This window comes from Pseudoliparis swirei, chromosome 7 (assembly GCF_029220125.1).
Source record: "Pseudoliparis swirei isolate HS2019 ecotype Mariana Trench chromosome 7, NWPU_hadal_v1, whole genome shotgun sequence".
Classification (NCBI taxonomy): domain Eukaryota; kingdom Metazoa; phylum Chordata; class Actinopteri; order Perciformes; family Liparidae; genus Pseudoliparis; species Pseudoliparis swirei.
This window is the reverse complement of record NC_079394.1, coordinates 1932910-1955778: the sequence shown is the minus strand read 5'-3', so window position 1 is coordinate 1955778 and position 22869 is coordinate 1932910. Positions and strand designations below refer to the sequence as shown.

Sequence of the window (22869 nt, the reverse complement as noted above, 5' to 3'; positions counted from 1 at the left end):
TTCATGTGACACGACATTATACTTTATGCAGCGCCTGAAGACGTGAAGCTTTTGGTGGAAACACTGACTGTGCGTCAGCAACAGTTCACATGTGATGTATGAATAAACATACAAAAATACATCTGGCAATGCGCCCGTGGTATTTGTGATCCAGTCAGAAGGATTAGGTTAAGATTTGTAATATGACACTCACATGCCCATCGGTACATTGAAGAAGATATTGGACTGGGTATCCCCTCACGTGTGGAGAAGACAAATGGTGACAGCCAAAACCATTTTCAATGTACATAATCTAAGCTGATCCTTTAGGAATTACAAACATCTATACTGTTTACACCACAAACAAGATCCTGTGTGTTATCGTGAGCTTTAGAGGTGGTGGTGGGCAGATCTTTGGATGGCGCTCTGTTTTTTAATTCTTTATGCTAAACTAGCCAGCTGCTGACAGGAGCCCAATATGAGCGCGGTATCAGGGCGCGTGATCATATTTTGTGACGTTACCCTAGAAAACATTCTTTTAAAACAAAAGGTTCAATTTGAATAAAGTGATTGAGCAGATTACATGAGTCAAATCAACTTTCTTAAATGAGTATCGCTCTGCTTTGTGTGTGGGAAGCACCTGAGCTAACAGTGCGTTGACCCCAGTGTTAACGTTGTTTTTGAAAGGCGAATAAATGTCTATTTTGTTTGATAAAAACACATTGTGCATGTTCACAATTATGATCTTGTCTTAACTCTTTTTGTAAACGGATATGGTCACACGTGTAATTGAATTAAGAGCGATGCCTTTACAAGTGTATATGGGAAGCAGGACAATAAAGTTAAAAGGCTGGGTGCAGGCGTTCTCCAAAGTGGTGGCTGTACCGACAGTTAATTACACTATGCATCATAACCCCTGCTCTCTGAGGGGGGCAGCACAACCCCCACACGGGCAATTTAAACTACTCCTCATAAGCTTCTTTTCTTCTGCATTGGAACATCGATGCTCACACATTGCAATAACTGTCCACACACACACTCAGTGAACACAGCATAATACTCACACACAGGTTATGGCTTTCCAAGCACTTTGCGCTTGTTTAATTTCATCCCTGTATACATTCTTTGTGATCAAACCTTTATAGACAAATAGAAATGCAGATAATGAAGACCTTCCATTAGTACCAATACAGAGTCATCTTCGCGTACAGCCGTGTCCATTCAAGGTACTGTAGATATCATTTGGTTTAATGAAAGAAAAAAAGTGTTTACTATATACAGAGACAGAAATATACACATGTGCAGGTGGACGTATCACGCACACCCGCAGTCACTTACAACATTTCAACTGACCAAAGGACCGTTACGGTTACATCGCCATCTTTCCTTCTTTTCTCCGCCTGCTAAAAAGTTGACTGTAGCACTCGAATGAAAGTACTTTACGGTAGATTGAATATGGTCACGGATACTATACCAACACTTAGAACACTGAGTAGGCTTTACAGTTTAGAGTTTAGACTAGTGTTGAAGAGACATAATGTAATCAACCCCCATCCACGCCCCTACATTTGTGGTCTGTTCATCCAAGAGAAGATTAAGTCAAGAACCAATTCGGGACCCAAAAAAATGTGACTGATAGCAGAAATATGTCTCTTTCTCTTTCTCTATCTCTCTCTCTGTCCTTTCACTTTAACTCTACCCCATTTACCTCTCGCTCATTCCTTTTCTCTCTGGAACCATTTATTTTCTGTCAATCCTGTCTCCTTTTAATTATGTTGCTCCCTTCCTCTCTCCCTCCTCTGATGAGAAAAGCGCAAGCATTGAAAATGATCGGCTTCAGTCCTCCAGGATATTGTGTCTCAGTCTGAGGGAGAGTCCTTCCCAAAAGAATGGCTTTCACGGCCTCTCCCACCAAGAGTCCCTTTTCAAGCCATGTGCTTTATCACAGTTGTGGTCCGCCCAAAAATTACATCAAATAAACAACAAATTCACAATTGTAACATTTTAATACTTGCCACCTCTTATTTTTTTTTTCTGCTTTCATAAATACCATTTTTGTCAACTGCCCAGAGATTCAGTCTTCTTCATATCAGTCTCAGAAATAACACCTTCTGCTTTTGGGATCAGCTTGTGGGTGGATGACCTCTTTTTCTCTTCCTGGCGCTTCTATAAGGCGTGCTGGGCCAGGACCAGAGCCAACGCCAGGCTGGGGAGCAGTGCCCAGACGTTGGCACACAGACAGCCAGTGTGATCCTCGGCCAGGCCTTGGGTTTTGCCCAGGTCGCCGTCTCTCGGTTCAGGATACTGGGCAGATAGAGGGACGCACAAAGGGGGAGACGTGTAAAGGTTAGACATGAGTCAGACACTTGTGTGGTTTCTTCCTCTGGCATTTGAGAGAGAAAGGAGTAGGAGGCGACAAGAAGGAGGTGAGACAAACAGGGTCAGTCAGAGCGGAGGAGAAAACAAGAAACAGAGTCAGAAAGTCAGAAGGAGACGTTGCACGGTTCCACGGCAGAACCACTTTGGCACCAACGTCACGTTTTTGATCCACCAAATGTTTTGATATGTGAAGTATATTTCAATCCCCTGCTTCTTAAACAAGTTGGCAACAAAGGAAAGTTTCTTGTGAAGACTTTTTTTTTTATTAAAGTCTTTTAGGTTGTGCCAGCAATTCTCTAAACAGTTGTTAAAGCTATCATTACTGACTTCACTTACAAGAACAACATGCAAGAAGCCAAACACACACTGCAGAAGCCAACAGCAGCTGTGGATTTCTTTCAATATTTTATAATGCAAACATTACAGCAAGGAGAAGCCGAAATAACACACTTGCAAGACTCAGTTTATGGAGTTTGACTGTGTACAATCATAACACAACAGTGTTTATTTCTATGCACAATAGAAAATAAACTCAAGACATCGAGACATGCACTGTTCACATAACAGCAGAGATGACGGTCCAGATATTAAACTCCATGGCCTCCAGAGTTTCACTGCCTTTGCCTTATTATGTGCTTTTCCATAAAAATGTTAGCATTTTGAATACTTTTTCAATTTCCTCAGGTTCGTGTGACACAAAGCAGAACCATTTGCCTCCAAGTTAAAGTATTCTCGCTCAATTTGTGGAGGCGCCGTTTTCAGTCCAGCGCAGCAATACAGAGGCACATCATAAGGAACATGAAACACTCCTCCTCCTCCTCCTCCTCCTCCTCCTCCTCCTCCTCCTCCGTCCCCAAAGATCATCTTTACCAATGTAACCTTTGCAAAGATTGCACTTTGGTCCATTTGCCTGAACACAAGAAACACATCGACTCTGATGTGATCTACTAGCACCTCATTTTCCATTAGAATAAGGCAACGTATGGAGAAGAAAATAAGAAATGAAAATTGTCTTGGAAATGAAATTTGTCTTGGATCGTGCTAACAGGACGGGGATATTTTTCCTGCTAAGGGGAAGAAGGATGGATGAAAAAGAGGAGTGTCCAAAATAGCGGCAGTTATCACAGTACCTGGGCTTGGAAATTCATGCTCTACAAAGAAATGGTTAAATAACAATTGCCAAAAATAGAGGTGTGGGGGGGGGGGAGCCATAGGTAGCTTGACAATGCACCAAACACATTCTCAATTAAAAGCCAATTAATTAGCAAGGGCAGTGATGTGTGACAGCAGCCTGTTGACACGAGTCCAGATCTCCGGCTGCAGCCAACATCCACACGTACCGGCTTGTAAAAAAGGCACACACACACACATTAACACACGGTAAAACGCACAAACATATGCATACAAATGCACACACCGTGACGGAACAACACACAACTATATACTGATGCTTTAACACACAAGAGAGAGGGTGGAAACAGCCTGGAGTATTTATTTAAACTGTCGATAAGAAAGTGTCCCACTTGTCATGGAATGGGCTCGTCCAATCGGCAGCCAGGTGTTCATGATCAATCACCACACTGTCACATGTACAGTGCTGGGCTGCATTTCCCAAGGCAAGTCATGGAGTCCCTCTGAGCTGCGAGGTTTCTGCCCACAATCAATTTCACTCAATTTAGTTCATAATCAACATATTCCAGTGACAGTGTGGGAACATGGGGGGGGGGGGGGGGGGCACATACAGAGGTTGGTTTGTATTACATTTAAAACTAAATTTGAAACGCAGTAAGAATGAACAACTCCTTGGAATAAATTAGAACTGGAATTGCAGAAGACACACACTCTTTCTGATCTGCGAGACCTCGACCCGTTGGGGGTTTATGAGATCCCTCCTCCAGCTCCACAGCATATTGTGTTTCTCCATATGCACACAGCAGGTCTTGTGATGGCTACCGCTTTGACTCACAATGCTCAGAGGACCCCGCTCCAGCTCCCGTGTTTACCCACCGCGCTACGATAAAGCCCACAACCACAAGCAGTGACATATATAATAACTATGCGTATCAATTAGCAGACAATACTCGATGAGGGTGTCTGCTTCAGTGTGACTGAAACGAGCAGCTTAGATACGAACCGCAGATGTTCCTATGCCAGCTCTTCTCTAACCGTACTTCATATTACAGATCATACGCCGGCTCCCATGAAATTTACGGCGTGGACAGGCGGCGTTCTGCCAAAAGGACCCCATACCATAACAATACTCCCCCCTATTTATCTGCCGTGGAAGTTTGACAAGTTTTAATTGCCAGGCATAGTTGTCTGAGAGCGCAGAGTGGCCCAACATGTCACTACCAGCTCCCTCTCTAATTATAAACTTCCTGCTCGAATAATCACACGTCTTTTTGTTTCCTAATTACCATTTTTACAATAAAATAAACACCACGCTGCAGTGAGAGAGGCACAGAGCGGTGCATCAATACTGACATACACACACTGCACCTTTGGAGAAATCCACCATCCATCCCCTCCCCACCAACCTTTCTCTCTCTCTCTCTTTCCGACACCTTTCCCAAACATACACACTGTTATTGTTATCAGAGGTGCTTCATAATTAATTCTACTCTTCGCAACATTTTTAAGGTTTTCATTTGCCGTCTTCGCTATAATGAGGGTTTCTGCGTAAATGCAATTCTGCATGTCTCCGGCGCAGTGTGACCATTTAATGGCCGTGAAAGCCCCTGGAAATACTCAAAATAGTTGTCTTAATGGAGGTCATTCATTTCCCCCGATCTTTTGCATTCATAAACACTGCATGCTGCTTTGATTTTCTGTATATCTGGAATAGACACACAAAAATGACATTGACAATAACAGAAGCAGCAGCAGAAGGATTTACAAAAGACAGTTTTAGTCAGCTTAGCTTGGAAAACTGGGTCTCCTGCAAAGGTGAAAAACATAATTAGTCATACACCAGCAGGCTGCATGGCACATCTAAAATGCAGTTGTGAAACAGCACAATATTGTGAAAACTAATCAAACTGAACAGCGAGATAAAAAAACAAAAAACATCTCCTTTGACCCAAAGTGCAGCGAAAACTTCTGACCCGTTCAAAAGGGAGAGAGAGAGAGAGGGACAGAGAGAGAGAGAGAGAGAGAGGGACAGAGAGAGAGAGAGAGAGGGACAGAGAGAGAGAGAGAGAGAGAGAGGGACAGAGAGAGAGAGAGGACAGAGAGAGAGGGACAGAGAGAGAGACAGAGAGAGAGAGAGGGACAGAGAGAGAGACAGAGAGAGAGAGAGGGACAGAGAGAGAGAGAGACAGAGAGAGAGAGGGACAGAGAGAGAGGGACAGAGAGAGAGAGGGACAGAGAGAGAGACAGAGAGAGGGACAGAGAGAGAGAGAGAGAGAGAGAGAGAGAGAGAGAGGGACAGAGAGAGGGACAGAGAGAGAGAGAGAGGGACAGAGAGAGAGACAGAGAGAGAGACAGAGAGAGAGAGAGGGACAGAGAGAGGGACAGAGAGAGAGACAGAGAGAGAGAGAGGGACAGAGAGAGAGAGAGAGAGAGAGAGACAGAGAGAGGGAGAGAGAGAGAGAGAGGACAGAGAGAGAGACAGAGAGAGAGAGAGAGGGACAGAGAGAGAGGGACAGAGAGAGGGACAGAGAGAGAGAGAGAGACAGAGAGAGAGAGAAAGAGAGAGAGAGGACAGAGAGAGAGGGACAGAGAGAGAGAGAGGACAGAGAGAGAGAGAGAGAGAGAGAGAGAGAGGGACAGAGAGAGAGAGAGAGAGAGAGAGAGAGAGGGAGGAGAGAGAGAGAAAGAGAGGGACAGAGAGAGAGAGAGGGACAGAGAGAGAGGGGGGGGGGGGGGGGGTTTGCTGGACAATACGGTCCTGTCCTTTTCCCAACATGTTATTTGAAGAGGAATGACAGTCTAAAGACAAACACGTGTGCGTTCCTGCAGCAAAGCAAGGAGTGATATGTTTCTGCTCTGGACCGTGAACCCGGTCACAGCAGAGCTCACTGCAGTCTTCAGTTGAGACGGCATTACTAATGTTCTAAAGTACAGGCCCTGGGCCAGTGCTTTAGAACCTCTAATCCAGATTAAAACCTCCACCTCCCATTTATTTCACTATTTCATTGTTGAGAGATGAATATATTTCATCCAAATGTCATCATCTTGGATGTAGCATAAACGGTCTTATCAAAAAGGGTCTCTTTTGATGTGCCGCTCGCCTTTAACAAGCGTAGAGATTGACTGTGATGGAAATGTGAAGAGTGCAGTTTGTTGAACTTTGTGATTTTGTACATCTTCCTTTCATGGAAGCAGAGACGAGTATTTGTGTGGTTCTTTTTGTCTTCTTGTCCAGTTTAACAAATTCATGTAAAATGCATGAATATATTCGTGCGTTAACAACAAATAATACTGGATATGAATTGAGAGGTACAGTAATAGACACGAGTTTAAGAGTATTTTTTTGCTGGCTCTATACATGGCAACAGTTGAGCCGGGAAGTCCTGAGGGGGCACCAAAAAATAGGCAACTAAAAAAGATCATCATAGTTATAATGATTATAATGCCGATATTATTTCAGTATAGAAATATTAGGCAACAAAAAATAGGCAACAAAAAAATATCATCATCCTTATAATAATTATAATGCTGATATTATTTCAGTATAGAAATATTAGGCACCTTTTAGGCATGTATATCACAAAACAGGCAGAACAAGAGATATATTTAATTGCTCAAAAAAAGTTACGATGAAAAATATACACATTCAACTTCCCAAGCTCGCCGTGGGCCAACCTACTTGGCAATAAATACTATTCTGATTCTGATTCTGATTTCCTCTCAGCGGCCTGACGAACTTTGACAGTAAGCTTCAACTTTTCGAAAATGGCCTCAAAAAGACAAAAGGAGTCAGGGGCAGAAAAAAGGAAAAGAAAGAAACTGTGAGATTGCGCCCGTAAATCAGTTTCAGGTACGTCCATGTTTAATGATTGTTAAATACGGGAAATGTGGAAGGAGTTCTGCTTCGGGCGCCAACATGGCGAGCAGCGGCACTGCTGCTATGTCAATATAGAACAAGGAGAATCTGAGATTACAACACACAGAAATATCCTCCTCTGACTTTACTCCACTATATCTAGAAAATAGTTGTTTGCTGCTATAATAATGGTCTGGATGTCAGAAAGAGCGCCTCTGACAGTTGTAATATACCTGAAATTAATCAATCAACGCAAACCTATTACCTTTGGGATGGTGACAAAGGGTGGTTCTGAAGTGTCTGTCGACCAATCCGACCCCGTTTTCGTCGTTGCTGAGGGACCAGGGACGGACGCATTTTTGTTCTGCATGTTGTCCATCCCGTAACCGAAGGCCTGAATAGCATTTTCTGCAGGGACAGAGATATGAAGTTATTGGTTTTGCACCCAGCAAGAAGCTATAGCTAGCACACCGCTGTAAGTCACCTCTTGGTCCCCTACCCAATCGTTGGCAAACAAGTTGGGTGTGTGATTGAGGAAGGAGGGAGTAAAAAGAGTAAGGAGAGACACTGTTTGCATCATCAGTAAGCTTTAGAGATTTGATTGATTGTAATGTCTCACAATATTCCAATATCTTAAGTTGTGCCTTTTTTTAATGCCTAACCTGTTTATATATTATCAATAAAGTAATGTTCCTTCTCTTAGCAAATCCTGCGGAGAAACAATGGACACACTTACAACAATACAACACCATCACTCCATGGGCTCATTACAAAAACACTTTTATCTTACAACAGCAAATTGCAACATTGGGACCAGAAAGTGGCAAAATGTCGGCACTTGAGACGACAAAGCTCAATTTGTTTGCCGACAGTTGCACACTCAGAAATGGAATCTGCTAAAAGTAGCAAATCAATCAACTCTAACAGGACGGCAGCCTGTGCAGTTGATGCATATTAGCGCTTTTGTATATACCGGCAGATGCACAATATGTACGCGTGTCATTTTGTGTCTAAGTGCATGTGTGAGTCTCTGCAAAACTGCGATAAATCCCTGTTCACTCAGCTTTTCAGCTAGATATGGTAAAATAGGGGCTGAGTACCTTTTCCCTGCTCATCCGTTTTAAACACGAGGAGTGTTTTCCTTTGTTCAGCCGGAGAGAAGGCAAGGCATGTAATTGCTTGGCAACCACCTCCATTAAAAGGTCAGCAGGCAGAGATGCTTTTGAATAGATTCATGTGACTGATCAAATTCAAAACATTCCCAAACTAAGGAGAACAAACAGGATGGAACACACAAGCAGAATCCGATTGACACAAACAGTCCTGAGGACTCCTGACGCATGGCAACAGGGATTTGTCTGTCCCGTATCCACCTACACTGTGTTGCACATCAGCAACACACACACACAGATGCGCACACATACACCTGCACACCCGATGCATTCACTTCACACATTTCATTTACACTACACACATACACACACTTTGCATTTTGCACACTCTGTCTATATTTAATTTAATTTTACACTGCAGTCATTAGTATTATATTTGTGTATGCATATATGTTGTGTATATATATATATATATGCATATATTTTTTTATTTTGTATTTTATATTTTACTTTGCATAGTCATTGTATTATATTTGTTTGTGTGTGTGTATATATATACATATATGTTTCATTTGATATACATATATATATTTCATTTTGTATTTTATATTGTACTTGTATACATCTATATCTTTCATCCCTGTTTTTTATATTTTATATTTATATTTTATTCTTGTGTGTTTAGTTTATTGGTGCTGCTACTGTGACGACAAATTTCCCCTTGGGGATTAATAAAGTATCTATCTATCTATCTATCTTTCACGTCTCTCATGATGTTCTAGGCGATCGGGGCTGCTGCGAGAGAATAAAAGCACAGAGAGGAACAGAGCTCGCCAGTGGAGCCGAGAAAGTTAAAATGCTAGCGGTGAAGAGACGGTGAAGTACTGCTGAGACATGCGATGTTACGCATCTGTTTGTCAGGGTCGTCGATCGCTCGCTTTCCCCCTACAGATGCCGTACGATGGGGGGAGAAAAAGTCATAAATCAAACTAGTTGGCTGGAGGGTCTCCACACAGGATGTTTTACTGCACCCAAACGTTTCACTGAGTGATTAAGCTCATTGCCAATAGCAATTCAATTTTTTAATGACTCTGGATAAGTTTTCCTTTCACCCCTGGGCATAGCATGCATTGCCCTACCTGCAGGGACAGATGGAGTAAGAGAAAGGGAGGAAAGTACAAGAAGAACAGAAACAGAGGGAGGCCCAGACTATGTTTGAACTATTATGATTTCCTTTCACTGGAATGCAGAAAGTGGGAAAGAAAGAGCAGATAAAACATGATCTGTCTAACACTCGGTATCCATCACAATGAGCTTTGTTTTATCAATGTAAAAAAAAGGATTTAATCTGCAGAAACAATGACAGTTGACAGATAGTTGCAGAAAGATTTGACATACACCCCCCCCCAGACACACACACACACACACACACACACTCACTCATACATATGGATGTGCATGTTTGTGTATATTCTCCTCCATGGTGTGACGTTTATCGCCTGTTCCCCTCGACTGCAGAGAGGAGATGCTGCATTTTGTGTTATTTTTCAAGACGCCTCCTCAGCTCCCAGCCTCATCCCTCATCCCGCACACTCAGCTAAAACGGTACCCTAGCAATCTATTGAAATGGTCTGAAAGCATGATCCACACAATGGAACGTGTTAAAGGTGACGGTGTCTCGTAGCGCTGTTGACACGGCTCGCTCCGCCATAGCAAGGAAGGAGCACCCTGGATTTTTTTTCATCACAGTAAAAAAAAAGCATAAAGATGTTCGAGGTACCCACTGCTGCACCCTGGGTGTTATGCATCAGATGTGCAGATATGTATTTTAGCTCCTGTAATTATTTAATTTGTGCTAGATCTGTTCTTTTTTCATGGCATTTGTCTCCTGCAAGGGATAAGCCCCTAAACGCTGTCAGATTGAATAAGAAAATTATATGCACATGATTTCTTTTGTATTAAAGTCTGGGCAGATCTTGCCCAAAGGGTGGATGAGAAGTGATAAGAAATGACTAGTTTTGGAGAAACTAAGAACATTAAATTCCAACTTAATCAGTGGGCAGAATGGTTATATCAAACTATGCTGCAGACACATTTTCATTAGTACTTCAAGAAGCTCCAAGCAGTCATACATATGTTCACGTTTTATTTCCTATTTTGTTATAACCTAATATAAAAAAATTTTTTTCAAAATGACTGTTGAATCAAAATAAAATGCATCGAGTAAAATGTAAATCAACGTAATTGTCTGTTGACATTTTAATACCTGGATATCTGAAGAGCATCCAGCCCCACCGCTCATTATTTCCATATCAAGTCCTCCCCCCAACATTGTTTCCTCAACAACATCCAGAGTTATTCCGCTGAAGACCTCTCCGACATTGACAAACAGAATCTGCTTAGAGAGCATTAAAGTTGCATTAGATTGAAGTTCATGGCTCACTCTCCTCTCACATGGTAGCAAGAGGAACTACCGCATCACACACTGGCGCTCGAATCAATATCATATGACTGCTGGACCCCGATCAGACACAACCCCATTTCAGACGCATGCACAGGATCCGTGTCTTGGGATTGCTCACTTAGGCATGTGTTATCGGTGAAGTACCGCAGGAAGTTCAGACACTCCTCCTCTTGGTTTCCGCTGCCCCGACAGGTGCACCACGGGGAGATGGTCCAGTTGGAGAAGCTGTTGTCGACGTAGTTGGGAGTCATGTCCGTTCCTGTTAGGGTACCCACACAAGCACAGACACAAATACAGATTACACACATTGGGATAAACAGTTATGGGTCACTAATGGACTATAATGGACTCCATTTAGGTTATAGGAAGGTGAAGCATTCTGTAATGCTTTGTTTTTGATGTAAAGAGGCCATTATGTTATGAATATTTTTGTAAAGTAGGTGCTTTAGGAAGTGCGTGTGCGGTTTGAATATCGCACCAAAACATTTCAATTTTCAAATGTCTGTGTCGATGCTTTCAGCTGGAGTCAGGGGTGTCGGATGCACTTCGCGTACCATTTTCCAGAGAAATCCAAGAAGCACCGTGGAATATTATCACTTCATACTGTGCCAGTTATGACACATGGTGGGGAGGCAGTGACTGATACTGAAATATGGACACTGTGACATTTCTTTTTTGGAACTCTTCATGAACCTGGTGATTCAAACAAGGTGCGGTTATCAAACATTGGCTGGGGTTTAATAATGTGCATTTGCCAGTCCAGGCACATTGTTTGAGCAACATTTACTGAGCGCAAACAGATGGTCATCAAGTGTTTTAATGAAGTAAACACTCCCTCTGTGCCCCTGCTGCCTCATTACTTCTAGTAGTGACCTGATGTCCAGTATGCTGGGGGAGACATTCGGCCAGGAGGGTGAAACTCTCACCGCTCCATCTGCCACTCATGATAAAAGTGACGGTAGATTACTGCCGCACTAACTATAACCATTACTCTTTATCTAACCATGGATGTGACATTATGTGCATTTATATCTCCCGTCATCTCCACCTCTGCCCCTTTTTCTCTCTCAAACACACAAGCAGTGCCGCCGCTCCCATAACGGGCACGACGCGCTGAGCGTAGGGCACCGAGTCCTGAGGGGGCGCCAAAAAATAGGCAACTAAAAAAATCATCATAGTTATAATAGTTATAATGCCGATATTATTTCACTATAGAATATTAGGCACCAGAAAATAGATAACTCAAAAAATCATCATAGTTATAATAGTTATAATGCCGAGATTATTTCAGTATAGACATATAAGGCACCAAAAAATAGATAACTAAAAAAATCATTATAGTTATAATAGTTATAATGCCAATATTATTTCAGTATAGAAATATTAGGCACCAAAAAATAGATAACTAAAAAAATCATTATAGTTATAATAATTATAATGCCGATATTATTTCAGTATAGAAATATAAGGCACCAAAAAATAGGCAACTGAAAAATCATCATAGTTATAATAGTTATGATGCCGATATTATTTCACTATAGAAATATTAGGCACCAGAAAATAGGCAACTGAAAAATCATCATAGTTATAATAGTTATAATGCCGATATTATTTCAGTATAGAAATATTAGACACCTTTTAGGCATGTATATCACAAAACAGGCAGAACACGAGATATATTTAATATTTAATTGCTCAAAAAAAGTTCCGAAAGCACTGCACACAAGCAGACTCTCCCTCCATCACAGAGTCATCCCCGGTGCCGGCGGTACTGACCGATGAGCCGTGCGTAGGAGGCCAAGCAGGCCTGGTGATTGTCCTGGTTGGGGCAGGTGGTCGCCGTGTGCGGCGTCACGCAGCAGTTCACCGTGTAGTCAGCCAGCCTCGACCTGCACAGCAAACGCCAAGCGCAGCGCGGGGAGAAAAAGAGAAGCAGGCGCTCAGTCACGAGCATATGACAGATGAACACGCGAACACACAATCAAAGCACAGGGCCGAATCTTTTTGGCACCATTTCTATTCTGGAGCATCTGGCAATCGAGACCGGCGTCATACTGGGAAAGTGTACCAAACATCTGTTTGCGGGCTCGGTGTCCTGAATCGCAAACTAGGTCTCGCTCACGCCGCTGTACCAACAAGCTATTTACTATCTTCACCAGAATGCAACACACACCCTGTGGTAGTTCCTTTATTTATGGATGAGAGCGATAGCATGAGCCTTATTTGACCGGTACTTCGCCGCTTATCCTCGACATCTCGACCGTCTTCCGAACTCATTCTGCAGACAAACAGAGGGAACAGATAAAAAATAGTCCGTTTTGTTTCGGTGTGTGTTTGTGATAAGAGCTTTAAGTCTGCGGAGAGCCCCAAGGTGGCATTGCTAATCCACTGAAGTAGGTTTATTGGGAGTAGCGCGTGCACAGTGGCTCTGTCTGTACCGCTCACATCACAGCTGCCCACCAAGTGAATCACAATCCATTGCCGCACATTTCTCTCTCTACGTCGTTCTCTCCGCCATGACACATGCTTTCTGGGCTAGTCGGAACACTTTTTGCAACCGTGAGTTCAAAAGTGCTGTAATGGTCCTCCGGCTGTTTTGTCTACAGTGAACACAAACACGCATGCTCAGGCACGTGCAACAACACGGGAACAGGTTTAGTATGGCCAGGAGACGGAAACATGTTGTGTCTTGTGTGCAATTGGTTTGTAATTTATGGGCAGCTTGTAAACAACGCTTGATTTGACACTTATGATCGCCGCTCTGATGGCCTCTTCTTCTTTTCTCAGTCTTTTACTCTCAATAGCCGTTTGTTGCCATCCAGAGTGGGGTAATGTCTTTTAAAGTGTCATAATCTCCAGCCAGTGCTAGGTTATAATTGTTTCTCACGATTAAAGGAACTATTTGACGGAGTGAGAATTCTCCTTATGAGCCTTCTTGCGGTGATTCCACTCTCACATCGGCTGCACACTGTTGCTGAACGCTGGAGATGGGTAGCTTAGCTTTGCATAAAGAATAAAAACATTGGGAAATAGCTAGCCTTGTTTGGATATGATGTTTTGATAAGTGAATTTTAAAAGGTGATAATATTCATTATTTTTTCAGATTATTTGGGCTGAGGTCAAGCGCATGCCTCAGATGCATCTACAGCACTGAGCCACACATTCATGTTAAATAGCGACAACAACGTGCTGATGGTGCACAACACTGCATGCGACAGTAAATGAAACAGGTAGAATGTTAATGTGAAAGACATTTACATACTGCCCGTGACTCTAAATATGCATTGCGGCTGTATCGCGTCTTCAACCTCATACAGTGGCACCACTTGATCGCTCATTCATCATTTTGTGTTTTTTCTTAAGGCTCTCAAATAATTACATGAGATCCGATGTAGAGTAACAGTATTAACCTGTGTGTTACCTAAACACACTTAATCTATGCTTTGGGACATTGCCATTCAGGAAATGGAGGGTACAGTTGGCCATTATACAGCTGATCAGAGAGAGAGAGAGAGAGAGAGAGAGAGTTCTTCTGTTGCAGTTAAAGACCAAGGTGTACACTTATGCTGCATCTCAACTCTGCGAATAAAGAGAGTGGAGACAAGCAGATTTGGCTGAGGGGAAATGGGGGTGATAAGGTCTCTCTTTCTCCCTCTCTCTTCCCTCACTCTCTCTCTCTCTACAGCACTACATATGCAGCGAGTGTGGTGTGATGGGCTTCGGCCTCCAGCAGCAAACTCAGACTCACTTCATTACTTCAACTCCATCTCCATCCGGCCTCCTATCAAATCAGCCACAGAGTCTCTGGATGTGACATGCTGCTAACATCACATCTAAAGCCACGCTTCAGAAAACTGGATTTGCATGGCTGCTCTTTCATGTCCGCAAAGACCGACACAGCGTGCGCACGCAAACACACACAGACCCGAACAGTGACACACAGTGCTGTTAAATCACAGAAAGGAAAGAACACGTACACACCAACACAAACCTATCCCTCCCCACACCTGTCCTCCTCAAAGCCCGCTCTCATCTATTCCTGCTCTGAGTGAAAGAAGGCACTTGTACCCACAATCATGCCACAGATAATAAAAAGACACAACAGACAGAGAGAGAGAGAGAGAGGGGGGGAGAGAGAGAGAACAACGTGTGCCTCCACAAAGCAACCTTTAGAACCAGATTTTCCATTTTTCGATTTCTTATGGGCTAACTTATGGGATTTGGTTGGAGGAAAGGCAAAGAACACAGAAGATTAAAGGAACTGAACAAGCACTGTGTTTCGTTTTAGATGCCAAGCTCTTTCAGACAATGATGGCTTAAAAACAGTAATTTAATGTTTAGAGGTGTCCTGAGTGTTCAGACAATGGTGTTCCAACACTGGGATTCAGCAGATTTCATGGCTTCCACTGGCTTTCCATTATATCTCGGCAATGCACCACTCGCTGCTGAAATTACAGGCTGTCTAGCTCAACAGAGTTTTATGGTCATTTCAGCCACTCAGCCCCCAGGGAAGTGGCAGGGGAGCCCCCACAGAGGTAGACTTCTTTCAACCAACCTGACACTTTAAACACAGTGATTCGGCCGAGCAATGAGTGCCTGTCCATCCAGCTTGGCAGTAATAGAAAACTAATGGCTTTTTATATGGATTCTTATTCCTATCATTTGATGTCTGTGACAAACAATGTGACTAAAATCAGATGAGTTTCAGTCTTGGAAACCATTTCCTCATGAAGGAGGAGGGGCGGAGGAAAACAGTTATCAGACTCCAAAGACTCTAATAGCTTCCTTTCTTCATTAAAAACAAGTCTTCTGAGAGCCCTATCTGCTGGGAGACTTCTCTCTGCGCTCCGTCTACAAATATGAGTTCTTCTGCGGATGATAATTTCTGTTTAATGGTATACTCCTCTTCACTCTTATCACTTCCCCCAGTCTTCAGCCCAGAGAGGCTTTAGAATCCGTATCTCTCGCTCGGCTACAGAAAGCATAACAACAACCATGACACAATCGCTGCCAACATAATTGCAGTTACATGAAGCAAATGAGAAAAAAACAAAAGAGGTCTCTCTATGCTCTCCCTCTCCCCTGTCTTCTCCTCTTTTTTGTGCCTCCAACCTTATCTCTCCTCTCTTCTCTCCTTCTTCCTCTTCCTCTCCTCTTTTCCTCTCGCTCACTCTTCCTCCTCCTCCTCCTCTCTTCCTCACCTCTCCTCTTTCATTGATGTCCTGTATGGTATAAACTGATTTGACATTGCAGACTTAAGTGTTCATGTGCAAACTCCCAACGAGGGGTGTTTGCCCCCGGTTCCATCACTAACCTTGTGTGTCCTTTCGTCACTTGAAGATAACAAAGCAAACACTCAATCTGAGATCTGGCTCTTACTCTCTGTCGACACTCTGAATGTTCTGCATTGTGCAGCATGGCTCATTACATGATGACGATTCACAGCCTCATAATGCAGCCCTGACCTTGTGCTACGAATATATTTTTATATATTTATCCATCTGCCTGATGGATAGTGGAGGTCTGGATCGTGGAATATGCCGACTACCAACTCTTCATCCACTCTGTCGTATTCATTGTGTTGTTCCTGTGTTTTAATTAGTGTGTAATGATTCCTTCTGGTCACATGACATCTGTTACACCTGTCCATCCTGGAGAGGGATCCTCCTCTGTTCTCTCCTCAAGGGTTCTTACCTTTTTCCCCCTGAAGGGTTGTTTGGGAGTTGTTCCTGATCCGATGTGAGGTCAAAGGTCAGGGATGTCTTTGTGTACAGATTGTAAAGCACTCAGGGGAATTTCTAATGTGTGAAAATGGGCTATACTCATAAACCGAATTGAATTGAATATTTAGATTAAAAGGACACAACATATGACGGTAATATTTTTCTCGCCACTAAAAGGCACTTTTACGATTTGCACCGCGGCAATCTGCTCTTGCTGCCACACTTTCTGCCGGTGGTCTCTTTGACTCTGGTCAGAGTTGATTGTTTATTTTACCCACAGCTATTTTCTCTGTAATATGCCTCGACAGAGGCCGGCCTTTTTTTTGGCAGCATTGTCCTCATTGGGATTCCCAGTCAATCCTCTAAAAGGGCAATGAGGACAGACACAGGGCAGTTTAGCTTATCTGTCACATGACACAACCTCTCCAACTCTTACTCAGCAGAAAATTGAAACCAACAAAAACTGCCTGGTGGCACAACCTCCCCTGCATCATTAAGCTGAACATCCTATGTAACAGAACACAAGCAACGATTAGAATCTTATTGAATTAAACAAGTATTTTCTTCTATTTTAAAACGTTTACTTATGGATGATTACCGTGTTCCTTGTTTGGTGACCCAAAAATTAGCTTGCATGTTATTTTTTACTTCTAAATGTTCTCTCGCTTCTGTCTTTCTTGCAGATGCCATACGACCCCCGACTGAATGTGACGTCATCGGGTTGAATGTTAAATCAAGCGGGCAACACACACAACCCAATACGGCCCGTTTGGTAAGAGTAGATCATTCAAGGTTATCTGAACTCCGAATGAGCCAAACAGCCACGCCCAAGGCAAAGTGTACATGTCAATCAAATGGATGAACCGTCCCTAAAAAAAACCCGCATTAGCAGTAATCTGTAGTTACTAGCAGAAATTAAATAGCTGTTAGCCACATATCAAATACGTGTGTGGGGAAAGTAATTAAGGTTGCAGCCATCAATGAGACTCCTTAAATACAGAAAGGAGTTCAGAGTCAGAAAGATGGAAACAGAAGGCCCTGAGTTACCACACACTGACCGTTCTGTAGTCCTATTGATACCGTTTGCATTAATAATAAATACAATACAGCTGGCAGAAGAGATTGTAGAGTAAAGCATGAGGCCTAGTAATGGCTGCAGTTTTCCGCTATATTCCCTTCAGGTTTAATGTTCGGAAAGTAAATGGGCAGATACTAATCCATATATTGTAATTAAATGCACGACTCTTTCTTTCCAGCTCTTATGTGTAGCCAGCAAGCTAAGTGTGTCTCCGCTGAAGTCAAAGCCTGATTAAAGCCGAACACTGCAGCACACTGGACTATGAGGGAGGAAAAGGTCGCTAGTTGACACACGCTTACAAAACCAGAGACACTTCACTCTGATAACTTGTAACCAGCTGGAGCACAGACTTTTAAACGTGGCCTCCAGAGGAAGTGAGTGTATGCTGTTATACTCGTGTCATCTATTTGTCTGCACTCTCAAGTCAATATGCACTGAATATTGCACTAGTTTAGCAACCTCAGATAGGTTATTATTTAATGTTAATTTCATCTGTCTACTGTTTTGTCTAACTTATTACCAATCGTACAGGTCAGGCCTTAAGCCGCCCTCTTGTACAGCGCTTTATTTACTATAATCTGTATATACTGTATTTATTATGATACTTTCTGTTGCACTTTCTGGTTGAATGACAAACTGCATTTCAGTGCTCTGTACTTGTACATGTGTAATGACAATAAAGTTGAATCTAATCTAATCTAATCTACTGGTGCAAGAATGAGTCAAAACCTGGAGAAGAGTTCACATTTTATTTTATTTTATTTATTTATTTATTTTATTCACATATTTTATTACGTTGTTTTATATATATATATTGTCATGATGTATATTCTATTACATTGTTTTATATATATATTGTTAATACTTTCTTCCTTTTTTTGTGTGGATATTGTATAGTTTATTCTCATTCTTATTCTTTTTTTTAGTCTGCTACTGCTGTCGGGTGTTTTGCACATAAGAATTTCACAAACCGATTATACTTGTATAAAAGGGGATGTGACAATAAAAAAACTTGAAACTTGAAACTTGAAACATTTCAATACTTCTGGTTCTCAGTCACGAAATCAATGGTTTAAAAAAATAGAAAAAAGGTCTGTGATTAGCACAAGCTTAAGAGACTTTATTTTATTTTTTTGGTAACATTTTGTATTTGTATACACCCCACCGCTTTCTGTTTCTTAAAAATGACGGTGTAGTTCATTTAAAGTCTTTGCCATCTTTATCTTTTTACTTCTGCAGATTGCATTATTAAAGATGATCTTTTTTAAACTTTATAGTCTGGTCAAGACTTAGTTTTACATAACAAAATAGAATAAGAGGTTAAAATCGGTGTTAATCAGTCAATACTATTAAACCAACGGATCAAATGACAGACTTGTAAAAGGTGTTTCATTCAGAAAACTATCGCAGTTGACAGATTATTGCTGCGTGGAGATTGAATGGAGTCCGTATGTGTGAACGCAAGTATGGGGAGGTGGCGTTGTGAGTATGCCAAGGGTCCTCACAAGTGCCCAAATGTTTGTGTGTGTGTGTGTGTGTGTGTGTGCCAGTGAATGTGAGAAAAAGAAAGTGAGAGAAACTGATGATGAAAGTGAAACATGATTTCTTGCAGCTTCTCTCAGAAGCTGCACAGTAATGCCATCTGGGCCGGTCGGTCTCCCTCCACTGCTGCCCTCAGCGGAGGTTTCAGTTGTCAGAGATAACAGAACAAAGCAGACTGTTGATTTAGGACAGTGTGTGTATGTGTGTGTGTGTGTGTGTGTGTGTGTGTGTGTGTGTGTGTGTGTGTGTGTGTGTGTGAGTTTTCTATGAGAAAGGTGGCCTGGTACAGATCGAGCATCTCCCAAACTGGGTCAGGTTACCTGTAACGTGTTCGATTGACTCCCAGCTCCCCACTTTGATAACCAGTAGCCAAAGAGCTCAATCAAAGAGCACCCAGTTAGCCTGGAGACCAGTGGATATTAATCAAAGATAGAAGTGTTGCATTGATCCTCAGACAATCAATACAGAATATACATACACAACTCACAATCAATACAGAATATACATACACAACTCACAATCAATACAGAATATACATACACAACGCAATGTTCTTTGGGTTAGGCTTCGTTGGGCTGGTGTTGCATTAACTGACATAGAAATGGATAGGAGGTTTATAAGCTTGCATATATGCATGCAGACACACACACACACGCACACAAACAGCTCATTTAACTGTAGCCCTATTGTCACTGTGGACACATGAATAGATGTTGGATCCATTGGAAGGTGAGTCGCTGAGAGGAGAGGAACATAGCAGAACAGTAACAAACACGAGTTTATTGTCTGTTGTTTGTCTGGGATCATGGAAGGAAATAATATAATAACTGCAGCAGAAGTACAACAAAGGAGTGAGAGAGGAATATAAAATAGGAGCTACTATATGTAATGCGTGTTCTCTGTCCATCTCCAGTCCCTAGATCTCAAGAGTGTGCCACAATTGCCTTCACAGAGACCGGGGAGAGGATGAAATCTCCCAGTGCAATATGCCACTGAAGCCCACGCCGACATGAGATATTTGAAATCCTTTCAAATGTTTATTTTGGGTTTGTTTGAGCTGTGGGCTTCACCTGGAGCGACCTGAACAGCCTCCAAAGGGGAAATTCCAGCCAATCTTGCATCCAATGTGCTTCAGGTAAAACTCCAAAAAAAAGAAGGTAGAGCAATACACTGTTGGTCATTTAAAGTCGAAATAATAAAAGACACGAGTACACATTTCTAAATATCTTTCGAGCCGTCACCCTTTCTGCATCAGAGTGTGTTGAGCTTGTCGGAGCTGTGTGACCAACCCGCTGACCTCCAACCCGCTGCAGCAGCTTGGCGGGCCAGATCGATTCGGCGACCCTCCCTCCCTCCATCTCTTCCTCTCTCTCTCTCGTCATCTCTCCTTCCTTCTCTCCCTCCTCCCTTTCCCCCTCCCTCTCTCGATTAGTTGCTTCCGTTGAAATGGAATAGGATTGGACCAGCTGAGTATCCCCCGTTCGGAGTCAGACCGGCGTCCCCAGGGAAGCCACGCCTGTTGTTGATAGATCTTCCCTTGCTTTTTATCAACACATCTGTGAGAGGGCGAAACTGAGCCCAGGAACGTTTCCTCTGCGGTTGTACACGAGAGTGCTGCTTCGGGAGGGATTTTTCGAGGTTTATTAAAACATTTTTTTCACAAAAACAAACTTTGTGGACTTTGTGTCCATTTGCATGACAAAAACATTTAAAATAAAATGACCTTGAACAACAAACCGAAGGTGCAGAAACAATTAAGAACAGAACGCGTTGCTAAGTGCAATATCCCGATAAATTATCAGATTAAATAACAAGTCGGTGTTTCCAAGGTCTTAAAAGACATCAACCGTTGATGATGCCTCACATCCTTCAACAGATGGAGGACATTGAGAATATCAGTGAGTGTGTGTGCGTGAGTGTGTATTTCTGCTCAGTGATTGTTGGTCTATTGGTGCGCCGGCCAGCGTGGGTCCACACTGCATGAGTGTGTGTGCACTCATCGAGCTGCTGACCTCGGTGGGGCATTACCCATCTGCAGATAATGAGCTTCAACGTTCTATTTCATCTTTCTCAATAAGGAGGTGAACAACAGACACCTGAGGGCCTCAAGGTCAAAGCAAAGCAACTCTGCCTGAAAACAGATTACCCAACGCAGGCGAGCAAGTAATTATCAAGACAATCATAAATCGGAGAGGAGGCAATAGAGTTCCCCTACTTTAGCGGCGCGGTGGTTGGATTTAGTGTTGGTGGAGAGGAATTGGGTTTTTGCAATTAATGCTTAGGCTGCTCTGGCTGCTAACCTCTACAGAAAAAGGTTAACTGTGATGTGCCCATATATACTTCTCACAAGGAATTGTTGTTCATGGCTCGAAAGACTAATCTGATTTCCACGGGGCTGTAAATCATTCTACCAACAGAAACAAACATCTCCGGCTCGTTATCCAAAAGAGAGCGGAAAAAAACAAGGAATCCAAAAGTGGTACGAATGGTTTTCACACAGAGCTTCTGTCACCTTTCATATCGGGAAACATAATATTCATTTTAGTGCATGAATCCAATGAGATGATAAATGTTTTGCGAGGCAGGCCATTGATGGCTGTGTCGAGACCCGTCACTTATTGTCACTAAATTGTTTTAGCTGCCTAATCATCTGTCACGCCGGGGCATGGAAAAGTAGCCAAAAGTTTCCCCTTCTTATAATTCACGTGAGTATTATTTTTAGTAGTGAACTTTCAAGGGTCTGACACTTGGTCGAACTCCATTAAGCTCTCAAATGAGTTTTTAAATGCTTAGAATGATTCAAACGCACCACATTCTCATGCTATTAGACTAATGAACGCGGAGCATATCTCCTTCAACTGACTGGGCGTGCAGACGGCTGACGGCCAGACGCAGCACATGGCTTCTGCGTGATATCAAGATCTTGACAGCAGATTTGGCTGATTGTGCAACCGCTGTGTTTCACCTGCTCTCAGCAGCACTAACACAAGGAAACATGTCATGGCTGGGTAGGTGTGAATTGAATCCAGCTGCTTGGATTCAATAGAGGCCCCATGGAGCTAACGTGATCCGCTAATGTTTTCTTCAGCCTAATTGAGCATTGTCCCTTCAACTTAGCCTCACATCTTCATTCTGCGCTTAATAGCCACAGAAATGCCTGAATGACTAATTTCTTCACTCGTGAAAGTTACAGCAGAGAAATATTACATTTGAGGACGTCATGGGAGGGAGGAGTTGGCTGTCAGACAGGAACTCTCTCCAATGGATTACATTTTAATTTTTCTCATTTCGATGAATATGAACAGACGTTAATGAATCTTGAGATGCGTCTGCTCGTCTCGTATGCGCCGCGCTAAAATATGTCCATCGAACCGACGTAACGAAATGCACTCACAAAAAAACAAACACATTCAAGCCCATGAAACGAATGTCTACCCATGTCTGCCATGGTCCTGCTGAGACTCCGCCCACTCCTCCTCTCTACCTCCATCTGATGGACCGTGGAGGTCTGGATGGTGGAATATGCCGACTACCAACTCTTCATCCACTCTGTCATATTCATTGTGTCACATGACATCTATTACACCTGTCCATCCTGGAGAGGA

The 22869-nt window shown here is 42.7% G+C and overlaps 1 protein-coding gene across 2 annotated transcripts in view; it reads right to left on the bottom strand.

The window, feature by feature from the left end:
- Window positions 1-938: 938 nt before the first annotated feature.
- The window catches only part of LOC130197293 (GDNF family receptor alpha-2-like), a 49202-nt gene continuing 27271 nt past the window's right edge, over window positions 939-22869 (bottom strand). For both annotated transcript variants that reach the window (XM_056419890.1, XM_056419891.1), the window contains 4 exons: window positions 12698-12810; window positions 11040-11180; window positions 7611-7753; window positions 939-2283 (listed from right to left, as the gene is read on the bottom strand). In XM_056419890.1, coding sequence (XP_056275865.1) covers window positions 2146-2283; window positions 7611-7753; window positions 11040-11180; window positions 12698-12810 — 535 coding nt within the window. In that variant the 3' untranslated portion in view covers window positions 939-2145. The remainder of the gene's footprint in view (window positions 2284-7610; window positions 7754-11039; window positions 11181-12697; window positions 12811-22869) is intronic.